The sequence below is a fragment of the Dermacentor variabilis genome, chromosome 3 (assembly GCF_050947875.1).
Source record: "Dermacentor variabilis isolate Ectoservices chromosome 3, ASM5094787v1, whole genome shotgun sequence".
NCBI lineage: Eukaryota > Metazoa > Arthropoda > Arachnida > Ixodida > Ixodidae > Dermacentor > Dermacentor variabilis.
In genome coordinates this window covers 18,541,973-18,563,741 of record NC_134570.1, presented here as the reverse complement: position 1 = coordinate 18,563,741, position 21,769 = coordinate 18,541,973, and the positions used below count along the sequence as shown (strand labels likewise).

Sequence of the window (21,769 nt, the reverse complement as noted above, 5' to 3'; positions counted from 1 at the left end):
CCTTTGATGGAACTGGTGGCATTGGGCATGCATCAATTTATGAAGGTGACGTTTAGGGAGGTTGGGAGAAGACCAGTATTTGTGTGTCAAAACTGAAGCTTTCTTGCAGCGTCTGTTCTGTATAAGGGGATTGGAACTGGTCGGGCTTGCAGGTGGGCAGACTGGGCGGCTACGTCGGCGAGGTTATTACCAGTAATGCCGGTATGTCCAGGTAGCCACTGGAATATAATTTCGTGCCCTTTAGCGATAGGTTGACGGTAGTCTTCTCTTATTTCATATGTCAGCTGCTCATGAGTCCTGTGGTATAGGGCAAAATGCAGACTCTGAAGAGCTGCCCTAGAGTCGCAAAAGATGACCCACTTCTGGGGCGTCTCTTGCAGGAGGTATTTGGCGGAAGCACACAGGGCTGCAAGCTCTGCCGCCGTAGATGCTGTCATGTGTGACAGTTTAAATTTCATTGTAGTTTTCGTAGCCGGAATGACAACGGCACCTGAAGAGCTCGTGGATGAGACCGAACCATCGGTATAGATTTGTATTCGGTTCTCGTGTGCCTCATTGATTAACAGCAGCGTCACCTGTTTCAGGCCTATTTTTGGGTGATTGACCTCCTTCTTTACACCCGGAATACTTAGGCGCACCTTGGGCTGTTTTAGACATCACAAGGAAAATGAAGGCTTTGCTGCTGGTGCGTATCCTGATGGAAGACAATCTGTATGGGTGATGATGACGTAATAAAACGTTGTGCGAGGTCTCTGTGAGGGCAGTAACGCCAAGTGATGACTGGGGACGCGGGAAAGGTGACGGATATGCTTCCTGAGACAATCCACAGCAACGTATGTTTGGAAGGGATGATATTTGGCGAGCACCGGTGTTGCAGGTGTTGACACGTATATAGCGAGGAATTCCTAAACACGTGCGCAATGCTTGGCCCTGTAAGCTCTCCAGTGAGCGAATATTTGACTTGCACGTACTGGACAACACTAGACAACGCTGGAAGGCTGTAGCGTAGATATCCTAGGAATATTGAAGCATGGAGCGCACAGATGTGACCCATGTTTTCCCGCACATGAACCTCAGCACTTGGGCAGTCGATGACAGTTTTTCCCAAAGTGTCATAAATGCTACGCTTTCTTTATACCTGAATATTCTGATTGAGGCACGGGAAACTTGCTGCATTGCCTATAGTAGCGTTTATGATAAGCTGGAGAAAGTTTTCCGGTTGTGAATGGTCCACCAAACCAATTAATAATTATTAAATTATTATACTAATTGATATAGCTTAATTAACATTTCACGGTCTTTTGTGCAAATGTACTGTTTATGGCCAGAAATAGAGGGTAACGGGTTGCAACCATTCGTGATATGAAGCTTCGTTTGAACGTTGCAGAAACCACACCTTACTTTCAGACACGGAATGGCTGTTGCAAATATTCTTTTTATTACGAGTGCGTTATCACTCCTGTAGGCATGGACCATCAAAACGACACACGCTGCATTCCACGTTATCTGGAACAAGCAACACATAAAATTAATGCGGTCTTCACCCCGTGTTAGCGCACTGCGCTGGCATATGCAGTATTCTAAAAAGATAAAGAATATTATGTACACTAACGCTTGATTGCTGTAGCGAATTGTTATAAAAGGAACAAAAATAATACGGTAATATTCTGAATAAATAAATAAATAAACTACATTCCTCTATTTATAGCCGATGAAAAACACCAAGGATTTCTTTTTTTCCAAACTGCTGTGAAGCCACATTCGTTTTTCACGACTACGCAGAGTGCACGAGAGATGGCGAGTTAGAGTCAAAGAAAGAACAGACCGAAACCTGCCGTGTCTCTGCGAGAAACCAAAGATGTCAAAATATTTAGAACAGAAAAGACACGAAGGAGGCGCCACCAGAGGGCGATACATTGAAGGCACCGCTGGGATGCGCAGAAGACGTCTAGTGCCAGCTTCGGGCACCTAATCCAGACGAAGCAGCAGCCAGCACGAGCAATTCATTATAGAAACAACGCACTAGGGAGCTAAAACAGCGCGCTCGCTCCTTCGTTTAGTAGCGCTAAACTTGGAGGCTGGGCTCCGAAAAAAAATCGGCATCAAGACGTCTTTGTGGCTAATCCCCAGAATCCGAAACGGCGCCAACCCATTCTACTTGATGGGAGCGGAGGGGACCATATTGTGTGGAAGTAGCATGTTCATGGTTAAAAAAATAACAAAGAAAGCTGTTTGAAACAATATTCTCCGCAGCTTGGCACAACTACGCCTGCCCGCACGGGAGAGGCAAACCGCTACTTTCAGTTCCCACAGTTCAGCCGTCTGTCTCCAGTTAAAAAACGAGAGGACTTTGCAAATCGTTTTGCGTAAGAGCACGTCGTAAACGAGAGCTGGAAGAAGTTTTGGCATGAGAAACATGAGTGCAGCATCACAGAATGTAGGCCATGTGCATTTGCGCTATTCTAGCGAGTGTTGGGCATGCTGTGGTGTTGAGGTATAAGGAAACGTTTCGGGCTGTTCATAAGAATAAATGCCAGCCAATCTGATATTGGACATATTATTAGCGAAGGAGGCCGAGCAATGGAAAACTGCACATACAAAAATATCTCAGAATTCGAGTCGAGACGAGGCGATGTTTTTTTTTGTTTGTTTGTTTATTTTATTGTAGTAGATGACTGCTGATGACAGTGTCCCGGCCTCGCTCGGGACACTGTTTCGGTTAGTAAACGTTTCTCTCTCTCTCTCTCTCTTAAGAAGTCAATGTTTCAAGTCAGTTTGATCATGGTAGGTGCATATTAGGCGGCACTTTCTGGCATTTGTGTGCACGCACAAGCCGGTGCAGAACTTGGAGGTCGGTGCAGTATGCTCCCGGAGATCGGGCCGCTGCTCTGCTAAAGTATGCAACGAACTCTAAAACGTGCTTTGATTCTTACATAGGATGGGGTACATTTGCGTGAAGTGCACCAAACGTACGAAAAATATAATACTGTGGCGCTTTCTTTAGGTACCGTTTAAGCTGGACTCAAAATTCTGCTAGTGTTGTTGTGCGAAAGGAGAGGAAATGTGCTCGTTGAACGTGCGCTTCAAATGTGAGTGTCGTGCGCTGTTGACTGCACCACCTGTGGGCGTAGCCTGTGTTTTTGCACTGTAGCGCATAGCAGGTGAAGTCAAGCACTAACAGGTCTGCACGTTACACGGAGTCAGTAGGCGGCAAAAAAGAAAGAAAGAAGTCGGCACACTAACGTTTTTCTTCTTCTGATAGATTTCAAGCTCACTCACTATGCTCCACCACTCTAGCTTCATAATCTTCAGGCAAGATATAGATGTCAGCAGGCAGCACCTGCCCCTCAAATAGATGCGCCAATTTCTTCGGAAACAATATTTCGCTGCTTAAGATCATTCACTGCTTTTGGCTAAAGCATGAATCCTTATTCATCTGTGCTGCAACTCGGATGTGGGCACATTATGAACCTAGGTGTGCACAATACGATAGAAGAGATGGCGGAAGCGCAACAGGTGGCGCAGCAGGAAAGACTGACGAAAACGCGAGCGTGCAAGCTTATGCTCAAAGCGATAGGGACAGACCCCAATAGATCGATGAACCCGAAGGAATCCGAGGTAGAATTGAGCGCGAACCTTAGAGATGCGATCAGAACCACCCCCCTCCCGAGAAATATGCACCCGGAACACAACGTTAGCAGGAGAAAAGCGAGAGCGAAAGCTTTGTTGAAAGAAATTGAACAGCTAGAACAACAGGCGGCCCTTGTAGACGCTGCCTGGGTCAAAGGCAAAGAGGCCTACACGGCCGTGGTGGTCGACAGCCGGGGCGAGGTACGGGACGCCGTCCCGATCTTCACTAAGGATTCCACGGTGGCGGAGCAACCCGCGATTGCACTAGGCATCAGGAACCGTAAATGGTCTTTCATCTATAGCGATTCCAAAGCAGCAATTGAGAGCTTTGACACAGGCTATGTCGCTGGGACTGCGCCTAAAATTATCGACAAGGTCGAAACTATCAAAACTGAACTCCGATGGTTTCCTGCACATATGGGACAAGTGGACGAGACTCGGCCCAACCTCAACGATGTGACGAACGACCTGGCACGAGGACTTGCTTGCCGTGCCGGTCAGAACCGAACCGACGCCCACTACCATTCCGGGGAGCATGAAGATCGCTTACTAACTTACAACGACATCACTAAATATCACTACTTGGGGCGTAGGCAATTCCCACTGCCACACGTAAAATTGAACAGGGCTCAGGCAGTCACGCTAGTTTTACTGCAAACCGGGACGCACCCCACTCCGTATTTCATAAATAAAATTCACCCCGAAAGAGAAATTAGAAAAGAATGTAACGTGTGCGATGGCATCATTGACATCGGACACATGCTGGCGGGCTGTCCCACGACTCTCGCCGACCCCGAAGAAAAATGGCTTTACTGGCACAAGATGATATCAAGCTCTTCATATCAAGATCAACTACGGGCTGTCCAGAGGGTCCACGATGACGCCATAAAGTTCGGCCTGGCGGTGCCGACGTGGACGCGGCCCACCTCGGTCTGAAAAGACCGGGCTTCAGGACTCTAATAAAGTTTTGTGAATGAATGAATTAACCACTTAAGCGATGTATTATGGCTACTATGTGCACTTTTCACACACGCAGCCCAGCAGTAAAGTGATTGAAATTCGCTGTCAACGAAATTTGGGTGAAAAAAGAAGATATTTCTGCCCCGTTTCAAAGTAGCGACAGGTACGGACTTTGGCTAAATATGGGCGCAGAAAACATGGCTAGAATCATACACTTACGCACCGCGCATGAAAAGCAACGTGTGGGCTGTAGTCGTAAGTTAGTTCCTTCGCTACTCTTCAAATACACCCCTTTGAATTATATGCTCTTATTACTGTTACTGTATGCTCCGACGCCTACGCAATGGTCTATGCGAATGCACAAGCTGACACCATCGTTAGATGCTCCTTCATTCGTTTGCTCTTATCTTCAATATTGCCAAATAATTTTATAATTCTCCAGTTACTGCATATAACACGACAGAGCCCATGCTTAAATACTCGTCTCTCTCAGCAGCCTCACCACTCGCGAGGATGCCGACTCCTTCACAGCACGAAGTTTGTTTTCTGGCTGGAAGAAACGTCGGCAACTTTCTTCACGCCCTTCTCGCTCCACGCCCCACATCTCAAGTTGGGCAGCCCGCCGCATTTGCTGTGCCACCGCCGACTTCCCTGACATGGGTAACGTGACGCGCCACGTCGCTCATGATAGCGTAGCTTCAGTTTTCCTCATTACCCTCCTACACCGGTAAAAAAAAGAGCGAGTTTAGGTCCCTCAACGATTCAAAGCGTTTATTTCTCTTCTTAGTCCAATAGCTTTATGCGTTAATATGCGCATATGCACGTAAAGCACTCAATGACAGAGACGCCATCAGCTGAGTTTTTGCGCAGCCTAGCCAAACGCTAAGGGCGCGAAGATGCGCGACCAGCTGTGAAGCGCCACCTGCGGTGTTCGCGAAACATCAGCATCTGTCGCGCATCTCGTCGCCCTCTGCTTATCGCTAGGCTGCGAAAAAAAAGAAAGAAAAAAGAACACGCACTTGGATGTTCGTAATTCAGTCGTTGAGTGCAGAGTATTTAAAAGCTTCTCGTTCCCGTTCTCGCGTCTTTTCTGTCCCGTCGCCATTGACTTAGAGAAACCAAGTTGAGTTTCTTGACCCCACAAAGTCCGAACACCATACCACAGTAAATAAGTGTAAAAACAGTTTCCACCTTTACTTTTGTCCATAGAAAGATTCGTAACTAAAGACTATGAAATGCCATTTCAGTTATAGCTTAATTAGCATAGTAGTTAACTTTAAGTAGTAATCGTTTCGCTGAGAACTGAAACTTCGGTTCAAACTTCGGTTCGGTGTTGCAAAAACCCTACTGTGGGCCCTGCTTTAAGAGGAACCTTTAGCTCAAGGCCAGCTCCGATTTCCCTCCCAATTCGAATGTATGTAAAACGCAGAAACGCTTTTAGGAGACAAGCGATGGAGCTATTTAAATAGGATTTGCTGCATTTGAGAGATAACGTAAAATTTGAGCTCCAGCATGCATAGTTTTGATTTAAGGTCTGTAATTTTTTTTACATTTAGCTTCCCGAATATTGGTAAGCTAAAAAAGTTATAGCAAGAAGTTTACAAGTCTGTAACTGTGCAGTAAAAATAGATATCACAATTCTGGAAACTGCATCCATTAGAGCACATAAAGCGGACAAATTCGATATGTGAAAATACAGCTTACATTAAATTGTTACAATGTTTACTAGCGCTTTGCAAAAGCCTTGCTCACAAACTAGTCGTATGGCGACTGTTTCAGGAAATGTGCTTGAAATTCCTTAAATAGAAGAAGAGTGAGATGTTTGAATGATTTCCTCTGGGTTGCTTTTACCACAGACGCATCCGCGTGAAAATGAGTCGGTGTAGTAATTTAGACAAGTAATTACGCAAATTAGACATGCTAACTTTTTAGCCGAAACAGCCATGTGACTGGTCCCCGTGGAAAACTCGAACCGTGCCGTTCGAGGAGCTCATAGCAGTTTCATAAAAAAAACTTGACGTTGCTAATTCTTACGGTGGTACGAGTTCCGGTCAGTTTCACAGAGAAAAGTGAAACTGAACAGCCTAATCGCGCAACTGTCACGCCCTCAGCGAACGCCCACGGGTGATCACCGGCGTCACCGCTTGCCCCTCGCCGTCGGATCAAGCACGAAGCGAGCGCGGCGTGACGCTCGCCCGCCGGTGACGTGCGAGCGGTGACGTCACTCGCGGGCAACCTGCTAAGGGTGTGAACCCGTTGGCGGTCCAGCTTCGGTTTTCTGTGTGAAATTGAGCGCGGAAATCTCTGTGAAATTCATAACGCGGTAAAAATTACCAGCGTCAAGTTCTTGCTATTGTGGAACCGGTTATGAGCTGCACAGTCGGTACGCTTGAAATACATTAGAATCAATACCAAGGCTCTTCTGATTAACACATGCAATTAGTATAATTTGCACAATTACTCGAATGATTACAACGTAGAGCCATTTTCAAATGTAGGCCTTCGTGGTAAAAATGTTCCCGGCTAAACCGCTTCATTATCTCATCTTTCCCTTTTTAATGCAATTACGAACGCATTTCGTGAAACACCCGGTATTTCAGAACCATATATAATACGTCAATTTCATCCGCTTTAGATATATTATTAGGTGCGGCTTAGATAATTGTGATACCGTTTTGTTGTTGTTGTTGTTGTTGTTGCTGCTGAGTTACGAAGCTGAAAACTTGATAGTAGAGTTGCTGGTAATTTTGCAATTTTCAAGGATATTTTTAGATATACTGACAGCCTAAATAAAATTTTAATTTGGGGCAGTTACCACAATCAGAACATGAGACTTGAAGAAAGGGACAAGTCTTTCTTCAAGTCTCGTGTTTTGCTTACGGTAACTTCCAAAAATCACGAATCAACGGCTGGCCTACACCCAAGCTCCGATAAAATTCTGCTTCCTGCAGTCACAAGGCTATTTTTCTTTTAGATGCAACGACTTGGAGGTGTTTGAATGCGAGCTCGTTGGTATGAATTCATCCAAGAAAACATGTGCTAGAAACACGGATGAGAAGTGAAGAAGGAAGAACGAGCCCTGGTCCTGCCTTCGCTCGTCCTCCTGTCGTCTTCCTTTTTTGTCCGCGTTTTTAGCGCTGTTTTCTTCGACAGATGCAAGAAGCATGATCAAAGTCGGTGCAGCGGTTGCCGAGAAAAACTGTTTTTACCTTCCCACTTGCACACACACAGGAGCCCCTGAGCGAAAACAATCCTTCCCTACGCGTGGCGCGCCGACCGCAGCCTCGTCACGGAAGCGTCGCGCAACTATGTGGGCTTGCGGTCACAGATTGTCACACGTGCGTGCAGAACTGCAATGTTGCGGGAAGGTTGCGTACTCTTTGAAGACCATTCCTGTAGGAGGATATCGAGGGGCAACCGTAGCAATAACCTTCCCCCGTGCTTTTGCTGGTTTCACTGTCTTAAGTTCGCCTTCTTATTAGCTGGTGCATGCCCTAGGTTCAATAACAGCGCACAATTGAGGCAAACTACAGAGTTTTATGCACAAGTCAGTGCACGTTAGCCTTCATGGCGCTGTAATCGTGCAGTCAACAAAGCAGTCTGAAAGAGAACATTTTTCAAATAGGCTAGCGGCTTCCTTGCGAATGTACTCAGCAGTTTCTTGTACCTTTCCTTCAGGTTCACGTGTATTCCGCTTTCATCGCATCTCTCATTACTCTCAACACTGATACTTCCCTCCGTTATTTGCACAATATTTAGTACATATAATAAATTATGATTATTTATTTCTAAGAATTCAGATGATAAATGCTGAAGCTCTTGCATTTCCGGCTACACGTTGCGTTCCGAATTCTACTCGGTTTTAGCCAAGGCTACATCTTTGTCCTGGTCGTCTGTACAAGCTCCGAGCCGCTTTGGAAGTCACATTTTGGAAAGTGCTGGGGTCAAAGTTACAAAAAAACTTGCAGATAAGGTTATCTGCTCAAAGGATGACGATAACTTCAGATTTCCAACTTCCTGTCAGTGCGACGAGTCAGTTTTTCACAGTACAGGGAACAGCAGTATGTGACACACTCCTCTTTACTGTGCACTGCGATGCATCATTTTCGTCATATTCACCACTTCGCTGCTCCGAATCTTTATCCACTAAAAGGAATCATCTGGCCGCGCGAAACATTTTAATATTCTAGGCTTGTCACGTTCTCTTGCGTCTATAGACAGCAAGCGATATGCGGAATAAACTGAAAGCGCAAAAAGAAAGAAATTCAGTCCAGCGGAACGAATTATGTGAATAGCATTCTTTTGAGACGAAAATTATTTCGCAGAAATGTTGAAGGACTTTTTTATCATTGAAGAGTGCAGTAAAGAGACGCACATTTTTTTTAGACTGCACAACCTTCGGGATCGGCCCGCCATTTTTAGACTACATTATAATTATCTTTATGATCGGCCCACAAATACGGTCAGATAGATAGCTGGAAAGAAAACTGACCTGACAATTCCAAGAATGCTATTAGAATTAAAAGAGACACGGACGTGAATGCAATCAATTAACAGTTCATGATCTGCACATACGAAAGAAAAAAAAAACTGCACCAGAGGTTACAAAAAAAAAAAAAGAAGCTCGGCCGGTTCTTTATAATAACTAAGGGCATTGCCAAATCAAACTATTTTCGACCTTCCTGAAGTTAACAGACGCGTCAGTAAACGAAAGGTCCTGGGGACAATCAATTTTCTGGAGTTGTTAAGCCTGCGTACTCATCATGGACGCTCAATGGCTGTCCTCACTCTGAACCGAAGGAAGCATTTTTTTGTAGTCAATTTCGTGCAGTAGTTTTTAAAAAAAAAACAAAAAAGAAAACAACGGTAACTGAGCTATGCGAAAATTGATACCTCTGCTTACCCCTTTCACTCCTGTTCGCTTCAAAGCGTTCTGCTTCATTTTACCACTCTACTAAAGGCATATACCCTGTTTGACGGATGTCCGACGAAATGAATTCTCTCAGCAACGCGGAAGAAATAGTAGTCTTTCGTTCCTTGTTATGCTTGCAGCAAATGATTTGCTCGCGCGTGTGGTTTGGGCCAATGATTCAAATATTTTTATGAAGAAATGTGACATTACTGACGGTACAGTAATTCGAAACTTTATTACTCTGTAATTAAGAGAACTTCTTAGAAAATGAAAGAAGCATATTTCTACCACTATTGCTATCTTTCAAGAACGTTTGCAGCACCTTAGACTAAAATTATGCGATTTTGACACATTTATTGACAGTGCATCGTAATTCGTGAGTGACACAATGATGTGATGTAGCTGTTACATGCGACCATCGTTACACCTATATGAAGCGCGCTCTCGTGACGACCGAGAAGCTGCACTGGTAACTCTGGGGTGTGTCCTGAAATTGACTAAATCTGATCCCGTTTGCCTTCTCACGTACTAAGCGCAACGCAGAGTAGTCACCCTCAAAACTGGGAAAGTTACGCAACCACACAAGCATTTATGTAAGCACTGTGCGTGACCAGTCACTGAGCTGAGAGGCTGATATGCCACTACCGGGATCTAACCAGTGAAATTGCGTTTACCGTACGAGAAAATTTTATCTCCGGTCATCGATGCTGCTCAGCCATGACCGAGCTGCTCTAATGAGCAGGCATTTGCTATTTACACTTTCGCACTATAGTATGCTGCCACCATCCACCGAGAGCCGCAATTTCATGACACATTCTGCGTTATTTAGAAATATCTTGTTACATCGAGATCAAAGCACAAAACTAACACCAATGCATCTTCACACGCAAACACAATTAAGTTTGCCTCTTTAAGCTCACAAATCAGAATGTTCGCAAATGTAGGCAAATGAATTTTCGCGTACACTATAGAGACAGAAGCGACTGTAATCTTATGTTATTATATAAAAAGCAACATTTAACATCGTCTCGTAGTTGTAGTCATGACCTTGCTATTTTCCCAGCTTGTAAGATTACCTAAGACGAGACATCTCCCGGAAGGAAAAGGAGTCGAATTCAAAATAATCCGACCGTACACGGTTGCCTGCTTTCGGGAGTGTTATGTTGTGAATGCTGGTTTTTCAACGCGAGAGTCACTAATATAGGAATGTCGTTTCAAGTTTCAAGCAGGAAATGAAAGAGCTCAGTCCAAAACATACAGCCTTATGCAGTCAGAGCCTCATAGGCTCGTACTAAAGTTTATTGCGAGCTGTCTAGTGAAAAGCTTCGTAGCTCTTAGTGTACCTAAATAAACTTTGACTATTTCTGAAGCAGCCCTCACGCAGTGCTCTAAATTGTAAATACATAAATAAATTTCACCCTATCTGCCGCGCTCAGAAACTTGGGACAGCCAGTAGGGCCCTCGTCTTCAAATCATCATGATCGGAGCACAAGAGATTGAATGAGAATCCATCAAACAGTTGATGTCGAGCTAAGCTGACCGAATATTTTTTACAACAGCTGCACAAGCCTGGTCACATCCCGTCCTGCAAAAATGACCGCTCATCGAATAAATAAATTCGCTTTAACGCAAAGAGCTGCCCTGAAGGTCGCTATGTTGACAATTATAACAAATGATCACAATTCTATGAGATAATTCAGTCAGAACAACTGTAGCCAATACAATCAACAGTATCTATTTGTAGCCACCATTTAGTTATTACGCAACGGTCGACACACTATAAGAGACATACTCTTTTTAAACGCAACACGCGTGTCTCTCATCTCTGTCACGCATAAAGGCCTCTGTAACTCCCTTGCACTGGATGTACTTCAACTTACCGTGGCCGTCTCTGAATGTACACATTTCATCCTCATGCACTGTTGCCAAGAGATTGGATTATGGAGCAATAGAAATGGCCGGAGAACAATACGATGCTTCTTTGAAAGAGCTTGAGTAGGCACTTCAAATGTTATAAACATCCATAGTGGTTCTACCCCCAGTCTACTGCATGACAAGGACAACTCTGCGGCTCTCAAATTAACCCTGCCCCCACCGGGACCAACGAATTCACTCGGAACTTTAGTCTATGTCGTTCAAGACCTCCCTCGGCTACGTTCCTTTGCTGTCATTTCCATTACTTTGCTGGACAGGGGTTGCCTGTCCTAAGCGGCAAATGTGCCACAAGAACCCACTGGGCATCGGTATCATCATCATCATCATCAGCCTGGTTACCCCACTGCACGGCAAAGGCCTCTCCCATACTTCTCCAACAACCCCGGTCATGTACTAATCGTGGCCATGTCGTCCCTGCAGACTTCTTAATCTCATCCGCCCACCTAACTTTCTGCCGCCCCCTACTACGCTTCCTTTCCCTTGGAATCCAGTCCGTAACCCTTAATGACCATCGGTTATCTTCCCTCCTCATTACATGTCCTGCCCATGCCCCATTTCTTTTTCTTGATTTCAACTAAGATGTCATTAACTCGCGTTTGTTCCCTCACCCAATCTGCTCTTTTCTTATCCCTTAACGTTACACCCATCATTTTTCTTTCCATAGCTCGTTGCGTCGTCCTCAATTTAAGCAGAACCCTTTTCGTAAGCCTCCAGGTTTCTGCCCCGTACGTGAGTACTGGTAAGACACATCTGTTATAAACCTTTCTCTTGAGGGATAATGGCAATCTGCTGTTCATGATCTGAGAATGCCTGCCAAACGCACCCCAGCCCATTCTTATTCTTCTGATTATTTCAGTCTCATGATCCGGATCCGCAGTCACTACCTGTCCTACGTAGATGTATTCCCTTACCACTTCCAGTGCCTCACTACCTATCGTAAACTGCTGTTCTCTTCCGAGAGTGTTAAACATTACTTCAGTTTTCTGCAGATAAATTTTTAGACCCACTCTTCTGCTTTGCCTCTCCAGGTCAGTGAGCATGCATTGCAATTGGCCCCCCTGAGTTTCTAAGCAAGGCAATATCAATGACCCACTATAGAGTACATACAAACCAGGCGCCAGGCACGGTTGGCAGCGTGCCCCAGCACGGGAACTCGCGGTTCCGCGGACAGCAGTGCGCGGGCATCCCCACGCGGTTTCCACGCAGCCTGCTTACCTGAGAGAAGCGCGCGCGCATGCAGCGGTGTTGGGCGGCCGTCGTCTGCTGCGGCGGCGGCCAGAGAGCAGGCGCGTGAGAGAACAAACATTTTTTACTCGTCGAATGCAAACATAGTCGTGTCGCGTTGAGCGCACGCGGCCGCCGGCTGCATCGTCGAGGGGGCGGCGCACAGCAGCAGCGGCGGCGGTCTCTCTCCTCGTCCCCCCGGGGCGCAGCACAGTCTTGAGCAATCAGTGGCAACTTCCAGATAGTACTTTGAGGTGTGGCCCGAAAGTCGCGCGCAGCAGCATGACATGCCACGTGTTTTTGTCCGCCTAGACCTATGGTCCGAGTATATAGAAGAGACTGTACGTATAGATGCTTGGGGGCCCGCTCACGTGGGCTTGCCGCGGTGGATCTCGATGACCTTGTCCTGGTCCACGTACTGGAAGATGTGCGGCGCGTCCAGTAGGATGCCCACGGTGCCCGCCGTGGTGACCGCGAAGAAGATGTACAGCTGCAGCCGGTCGATCACCATGGCCACGTACTTCCAGTCCTCGCGGATCTGGAACAGAGCGGCGACTCGGCGTCAATGCACTCACACAACGGCCAAGCGGGGTGTACACCGGTGTTCACCACCACTGTACCACTTGTTACGCTTTGTCCCCGTATTGCGTCAACAATCCTCAAGACTCACGCTTGGCACAGATGCTTGCAATCGACAATTTATCAGACTAATGGCTTTTGAGCGCGACTTCACACCAGTTTTACTTATTACTTCGGCCTGCATGTGGCGCACACGTTGGTAAAATTAACTGCTCCTCGTAATTGAGCCGAGTTACAAATCCGAGATACGTCACCGCTCGTGCATTATTCCCACAAAAACAGCCAACCACGCAGAAATGATCAGCCCCCAGAAAATTCTGCAGAAAGTAAGAGCGCTGCGGTGAAGAGTGCGCTGAGGCTTCTCTGGAAAGACCACAACCATACCCAACAACAGTCACACAACTACGTTCATCTACTGCACGGTGACTGAGATGGCAGACAATAGGCGCGCATTTGACCACCATTCCAAGCGAATAGGGGCGCAGGTTGAGACGCCCAAACTGCTGCTCTTACAAATGAAAGTTATGGCAGGCCGGTGAGTGACGAGCGCACAAACGCCAGTCACCTGTGAACCAGTCCTGTCTATGTCAAGAGCTCTGTGGACCATTTCCAGGTATGCTACTGACATGCGTCACTAAAATGCCTGTCAGCAGTAAGCGTCAGCAAGTTTACACTATGACACTCGCGAAAGTGATATCCCCACGTTCGGCTTATACACATTAAGAGTAAACAACTATACTAGTGTGTGCGTATGACTCTGCTAGTGTACGATGAGAATGCGCAGCTATGTGACGACATCAGAGATTCGATGAAAGGAGGCTAGCTACAGATTTGCCTATATGAATGTATATTAAGTTGTCTGTATTAGAATTTCTGCCCTCGCCTGTGTTCTTTGCATCCGACATCCCTTGCGTGCAGAACACAAACAAAAAAGAAAGGTTCTCAAAACTGTGGCCAGTAGCAAGAGCATGTTATCGGTCGTCCCCATATTGTGTATAGACGGCGCGCAAGTGTAGGTGCGGTGCTCGTAAAGGTGCTTCAACACGGGTCCAGCACTCTAAGATTAAAACGCGATATGACATTTTTCATTTTTCAGCAGTGGAAGTTGCGAGCAGTTTTCTATCGAACTTCAGTCGCGTGTTAAAGCTTGGTGGGCAGCAGCACACGTTGCCAGTAACGAAGAGGTTCGTCCAAAGCCCGTGTGAAATTCATCAAGTTCAGCGCTCGACGGGGCGAGCCATCAAGATGCGGCCAGTCGCCTGCACCAGCAGGAACTGCTGCATCGCTCCTATAGAGAATAATGCGTGCTCTAAATTGAAAAGGAAAATTCTTCGTCCGCCCGACAGTAGCATGATGCTAAAGAAATTCGCAGTTCCACCCGAAAGGCGAAGCACCGGTTGCCATAGTAAATTAGTAGATAGCTGTACCAAATAAGGATAATAGTTTTATCGGCCGTATAAGTTGTAAACATTCGCTTATACAAACTAAATTAACGATGATAGAATGTGTAATCGTGACTCAACGAGGACGTAGAAAGAAACAGACACACAGAGGTGACTGCGTGTCTGCTTCTTTCTACGTCCTTGTTCAGTCGAGCTTGCCCATTCGATCATCTATTCAAACCAACTAGCCCGTCAACGTGTTTTAACTATATTGACCAACACGGTGTCACAAGCGCACAGGCAGACATGAACACATCTCGTTAAATGACAGCGGAAACTATCTGTAAAAACGCTGTACCGGCACTATACCGGCAGCTATACCGGAAGCTACCGCACTCTACGCGCACTCTGCAAACATCGCAGATCGCTTTGAAGATGAGGCCCGCACGGGCGCACACTTTGGCCACGTCGCCGATTGCTTTCAAGACACACGAGCGCCAGCAACGCGTCCCTACGGCGTCCACCAAAGGCGTCTACTACGGCGCCCGTGATTCTCATGACCAACGCCGTAGTATAGACGCCGCAATCTCTCCACTCTGTACGGAGCGGCTGGCGAGGAGGACATCGAGACACCCTGCCAGCCGACGGAGAAGAACGCCCCTCCTGCCACGCCAAAAAAAAAAAAAGTCCATTCTTAGCCGCAAGAAGAAACTTGATCAGCCAGAAAAGACATGAAATGGAAGACGGGTCGCGACGTCGCCTTGAAGTTTCAGCACCGCGTCGCGCAGACGTCATATATGTTGATGGTTTCAGCTAAGGCGTAGTTAATGTTTCAACACTAAAGACAGAACAGAGTGCATTATGAAAGAGCCGGATACTGAATTTAGGAAGTTGCGAGACCAACTCACGCTCCAAACAGCTCATACGAGAAAATACCTTGAAATCCGTGACGTCACATTGACGTACCAGTGCTGGTGGTTAAGCACAACATTCAAAGAAAGGTACTTTGGCTTCATTTTCTCTTCCAGTAGTCAGCCTCTTACCGCGGCATTAACAAAAAGAGAGTTTTGAATGACTAATTTATCCGTCTAATCTAATTTAGAGTTTATCTTTGGTGCCCTTTATAATGTACCATTGTAATACCTACGAATACCATTACTTTGAGAATGTTACTATTTATGAATTTGTGTAAGTAAAGTCTGTAAACAAAACACCACGTGTTGAGTTAGGAAGAAGAGATAGCTCGAGATGACATGTGACACGTCACGGTGTTCCTACTTGTTCCAACACCCAAGTTATGCACCTAATTCGCATCGACTGCTCAGTCAGTCTTCATTTCATTTTCTTCTTGATTTCACCAAATGATATTTAAAAGTATATTCAAATATGACATTTGCCTCTCACCGTTTCAACATTGCCCGAATGCCTCTCCACCCGATTTAATGCGTAGATGTAGATCCCTGGCATAGACTGGCACGTAATACTGGCACGTACCCACTCTGGGGGATTGGCCAAGAATCGGGTAGGTCGAGGGGAAATGTCAGAAAAGAGCGCTAAATTGTATACTGGCCAAGTTAGAATCGAAAGATAGAGATTGGATAGCCGGCGTGATTTTGTAAATATGAAAATTCTATCATAACCGTAAAAATAAAACAATTCAAGTTCAATTTGGGTGAAAGGAAAGGAGGCTTAAAATGCGTCATTATCATGATCCCCTTCATCATCACATTCGTCTTCTTCAACTTCATCATTACTCGCATGCACGCAAACGAGAAATTGCACCCATTGGGCATATCCTGTCGGCAAACGACAATCGCCACGCACGCATCGTGCATTTCTCCTTCCTTCATAACGCTCGGCTTTCCTGTCAAGAACGCTGCCACGCTGATAACATGAATGCCGTTCGTGACGCGGAAGTACCGGGCACGCAGCGGTGGAGATAGAAAAGGTAAGCAAGATAGATGGCGATTCAAAATTTTTCAATAGTGCTTCTTTTAAGACTCATATAATCATTTTTCATAAATCACCCGATTCTTGGCCAATCCCCCGTAGTGGGTGTGAGCCACTCTCGCAGGCAAGCAAGCAAGCAAGCAAGCAAGCAAGATGGCGGTTACTATTTTCGGGGAGAAGATGAGCCCCAAAGAGTGCAAACTTTTCTTAGAGTGTAGCGCATCTCGGTGAAGAACGCGACCCTGCAACCATCCTCGTTCACGGCGGCAAAACATGGTGAATGTGCAAGGCATAGAGTTTCCCACAACATTTGGTAGAGGAAACTCTGGCTCTGCGATCGTTCAGCCACCATGGAAATGATGAGCATAGTACGTGGATTTGTCTGCTCTTCATGCTTGAGGCTTCTGACGTTCTCGTGGATTCGTTTGATGCGATTTATCTGCCTTCATTGGTCCAAGTTTCAGAACAGTCTATACTTTTTCTTTAATGCGGAAGGCAATAAGAATCTGCAAACGCGCATAATCGCTGATAATTGCCATGGTTCCGCTTGTCGGTGAGTCCGTAGCGTAATGGTTTTAATATTGGGCTTCTGTGCTAGGGGTTTCGAACCCTGCCGTCCGACAATATAAATAATGCCTATTTAATTATTTATAGCTGTGCTTTCACGAAAATGATCAGTTTGCAAAGTAACGAAGCTGTTTAAGGGGGTACGGTATATATGGCAAATGGGTCATCTCGGTTCCAGCTTTGTATCTCAACAACTGCGTCATATTTTATTGTGAAATCTTGCGTATTAAATAGGAATGCTTTCGGCCTTCTCTTGGTGTAATTTCCTTTACTGCAGCATTTCTATTTTTTTTTTACTTCAGAACTAAATTTTAGGCCGGGATCTAAATTTAAATGTACCTTTCCTCCGGAACAAAACTAGTTTGAGCGTTAAATTTTGCATACTAATTCCACATGATGGTGGTTTTAATCCTTATCTTAAAAAATTTAGGTTCCGACATTCATCTTACGATAAAATATATATTGCCCGTATTTGCCACGTACCGTATGAGATGCTTTCGAATTATTCTTTTTCCTTTCAGTATTGTAACTCAAACAGTTTTTAAAGTTTGAAGTTCAGATTATGTGCGAGGGATTCCAGTATAATCTGAGAAAATTTCAGCGTAATCGATCAGATAGCTTTCGAGAAAAGGTACATAAAGGTTCGGAAAATTTTCAAAAAGTGATTTTGAGCAAAATGCAATTTTATGATTATATTTAATTCCCAGGAGGCGCGGTTTTAGGCGCCATTTTTAAATGGCTTCGAGTGCTTTTGCATGCTCGCCAGTGCACGGCTTCGCTCCGAATAGTGTGTATTATTTTTTAGGAATGAATTCTAAAAAATTTCGTTTTTTTGGTCGATTTATCCTACCACATCCCCATCAAGCCAAAAGGACGTAGTTTAGGCAAATACATTTACTAACCATCATTCCAGTGCTGGCTAAACGACCCTGCTTGCAGCTCCCGTAGACACAAGCGCCAAAGGTCCCTCCGGTCTGTGATGTAAGGCATCGCAAGCTTTGGTGCGGCGGCGCATGCATACGTAGTCGCCGTAGTCCATATTGCCACATGTAGGTACCGGGTCCAGGGCAAGAGTGGGTCGAGCCCAAAAGAGAAAAAAAAGGAAGAAGAAGACCGCGCTTCTCTTCCCTGCTCGCGAGCCAACCCCGACGGACGCGTTTTCCAAGAGCCCGCTGCCGTGTGATTTATTAAACCTCCAAGAGCACTTCTGAAGGCTCGTCACAAACTGGTGGAGGTGCTGGGCAGCCCTCACGGATGTTGCAAACGCCTCCAAGGATTCGCACGACGAATCCAGTGCCAGTCGATACTCCCGTGCATCGGGTCAGCCGCAGGAACTGGCCCCGCAAATCTTCGACGCGACGGTTCCCACCACTTCAACCGGTGTGACCAGCGCTTCCACTCAACCTGCCTCAACCGGCACGGAGAGGACGATGTTGAATCGGTATACACTTGAGAGCCCACGGGTCCCGACTAAGTTCCATGGCGCAGTGTTCGAAGATGTCGAACACTGGATGGTCGACTTCGAGCGCCTTGAACCATTGGGATGACGCGGCAAAACTGAGACACATCTACTTCTACCTGAAGGACGGCGCGTGTACATGGTTTCAGAACCATGAGAAGCAACTGACATTGTGGCACAAATTTCGTCGTCGGCTTCTGGAGACCTACACCAGTGCTGATCGCCACGAACGAGCGGAACGGGCGATTCAGGCCCGCGTCCAGTTCCCAAACGAAACTGTGACCACATACCTCGAAGACATGGCGCGCCTCTTCAGACGCGCTCACCCAGAAATGACGGAGGAGAAAAAGTTACGTCATCTGATGCGCGGGGTCAAGGAGCAGCTCTTTTCTGATCTCGTGCAGAGCCCTCTGAAGACGGTCGCGGAGTTTATGTCCGAGGCCGTGACCATGGAAAAGATGCTTCTGCATCGATCCAAGCTGTACGAGCGGCAAGAGAACAGAACGTCCGCTGCTGACATTTTCATGACCATCGGAAGCAACAGTGACTGTCGGCGAGAGCTCATCTGCTCTGTAGTGCGTGAAGAGTTGCAAAAGGCCGGCGTCACACCAACACCGCACTCTACGGTAAGCTCCCTTACAAGCGTAATCAAGGAAGAGCTGCACCAGGCCCACCTTGCCTCCTGATAATGCTGCGGCTGCACCTACTGAATACCGCCGAGCGACCTATGCAGAAGCCTTACGGCACCCTGCTTCCTCTCAGCCGCTGTTCGTTCGTGTTCCTCCTACAGTTCCACTGCAGTCGGCGCAGCCGCTGTCGTACTTCGAAGCTGGGTACACGCCGCCCTTTGCTCATGCCGCTCCAGTTGCCCATCGTCCGAAGCAACCGGTCCACTAGCGCGACGATAGACACACGTTCCCTCGGAAGTCGGATGTATGGCGTACAACCGATCGCCAGCCTCTGTGCTGCCACTGCAGTGAAGCTGACCACCTGTACTACCAGTGCCCATACCGGCGCCTTGGACTTCGTGGCTTTTCTGCATACTCGCCGCCACCCCGATACGCCTAGCGACCCCGGGACATTGAGAACTACCTTTCTCGGCAGCTCTTGCCCCCACCTGCCGGGCGCGGCAGTCACGGTCACCGTCTCCCAGACGATTTTCATCTCCGTCCCAGCGGTATTCTACCGCGCGGTCACGCAGCCCCACCGGGAAAACAAACTAAAGCGATCTTTGGGGGCGAGGTCGCTGACGATCGAAGTGCTGAAAACCCTCGATCGATGCAGACACGAACAGATCCCGATCAGACACCACCTGCAGCTGAACAGGACGACCGGCTTTCTCTCGATATAGCAGTGACTATTGACGGTTAAGCCGTTAGTGCTTTAGTGGATACCGGCACAGACTACTCTATATTAAGCAGGAAAACTGCAACGCAGCTGAAGAAAGTAATCACGCCTTAGTATAACTCGTAAATTCGGACGGCAGGCAGCTACGTCGTTGCCCCACTGGGCGCCTGCACGACTAGAGTTGAAATTCAAGGATCTACATTCGTAGCGTGTTGCCTTATCTTACACGAATGCTCCCATGACGTTATTCTTGGCGTTGAATTCTTGCAGGAATATGGCGCTATTATTAATCTTCAAGAGCGTCGTATCACATTCTCAGCCGACCGAGCAATCGACGTGCAGGACGATCAATGGCGTGCCGACGTACTTCGTGTTTCTGGAGACAGTGTAACGCTTCCTTCACGAGCCAGTGTCCTCGTCGACGTCACATGCTGTGGCTTACGCGATGGCGAAGCGGTGGCCGAAACTAATGTGGTACACCTCCTGAAGCAAGGTGTTTGTGTGGCTAGAAGTGTTATACAGCTTCGTGATGGCCAATCGCAACTGCTCGTTACCAACTTTAGCAACGAGCATCGACACCTTTTCCGCTCCACATCGATAGCGTTTGCAGACGAAGATGCAAACGTTAACAAGTGTTTCACGTCGAAAGTAGGGGAGACAGCAGACACGTCTCTGGGCCATATCGACATTGATATTGAACTGTACACCGATAGCCAGACAGCACTGCGCAAGCTCTTGCATGAATTCCAGACCTGTTTCGTGAGTTCTTCAATCGTACGCCAGACTCCCACCACTAGACACAGGATCATCACGTTCGAGGACGCACGCCCGATACACCAGCAGCCTTACCACGTGCCGGCAAAATAACGCGAAGCCATACGTACGCAGGTCCGGCAGATGCTTGACGATGGCGTCATCGAACCTTCCAACAGCCCGTGGTCGTCTCCGGTCGTTCTTGTCAAAAAGAAAGATGGAATGCTCCGCTTCTGTGTCGACTACCGGAAGCTTAACAACGTGACTAAAAAGGACATGTACCCGCTGCCGCGTATCGACGACTCATAAGATAGGCTACGGCGAGCCCACTATTTTTCTTCTCCCGATTTAAAAAGTGGCTACTGGAAAATCGAGGTAGACGAACGAGACCGCGAGAAAACAGCCCTTGTCCTTCTTAATCCTTCCTTTTGGCTTGTGTTCAGCCCCGGCTACTTTCCAGCGAATGATGGACATTGTACTGAAGTGGCAGACTTGTCTTGTGTACCTTGATGATGTGTTCGTATTTTCTGAAACGTTCGAGCAGCATCTTGACCGCCTGCGGAGTGTGCTAGAAGCCATCCGATCTGCAGACCTCACACTTAATCCGGAAAAGTGGCACTTCGGTTATGAAGAGCTCAAGTTCCTCGCGCATGTAGTAAGCGCCATAGGGTCCTACCCGATCCAGACAAGCTTGCCGCTGTGGCCGCATTTCCAGCTCCTGCCGATAAGAAGATCCGGCGCTTCCTGGGTTTGTGCGCCTACTGTCGCCGGTTTATTAAGGGTTTTTAGAAGTATCGGAGCCTCTGACTCGCCTTACAAGGGACGACACGCCATTTGTATGGCATGATGAGCAACAGGCAGCTTTTGGTGAATTACGACAGCACCTACAGTCAGCACTCGTTCTTGCACATTTTGACGATGATGCCGATACAGAGGTGCATACCGACGCCAGTAGCATTGGCCTTGGCACAGTGCTCGTTCGGCGTCAAGATGGAGTGGAAAGAGTTATAGCACTATGCCAGCAGCTCACTGTTCCGCGCCGAGGTGAATTATTCGACTACAGAGAAAGAG

General features: G+C 47.0%; 1 protein-coding gene across 1 annotated transcript in view; it reads right to left on the bottom strand.

The window, feature by feature from the left end:
- Positions 1-12,730: 12,730 nt before the first annotated feature.
- Positions 12,731-21,769, bottom strand: part of nAChRbeta1 (nicotinic acetylcholine receptor beta1) — a 33,873-nt gene continuing 24,834 nt past the window's right edge. The window contains exon 6 of the mRNA XM_075684363.1: positions 12,731-13,199. Within this exon, the coding sequence (XP_075540478.1) occupies positions 13,029-13,199 (171 nt within the window). The 3' untranslated portion in view covers positions 12,731-13,028. The remainder of the gene's footprint in view (positions 13,200-21,769) is intronic.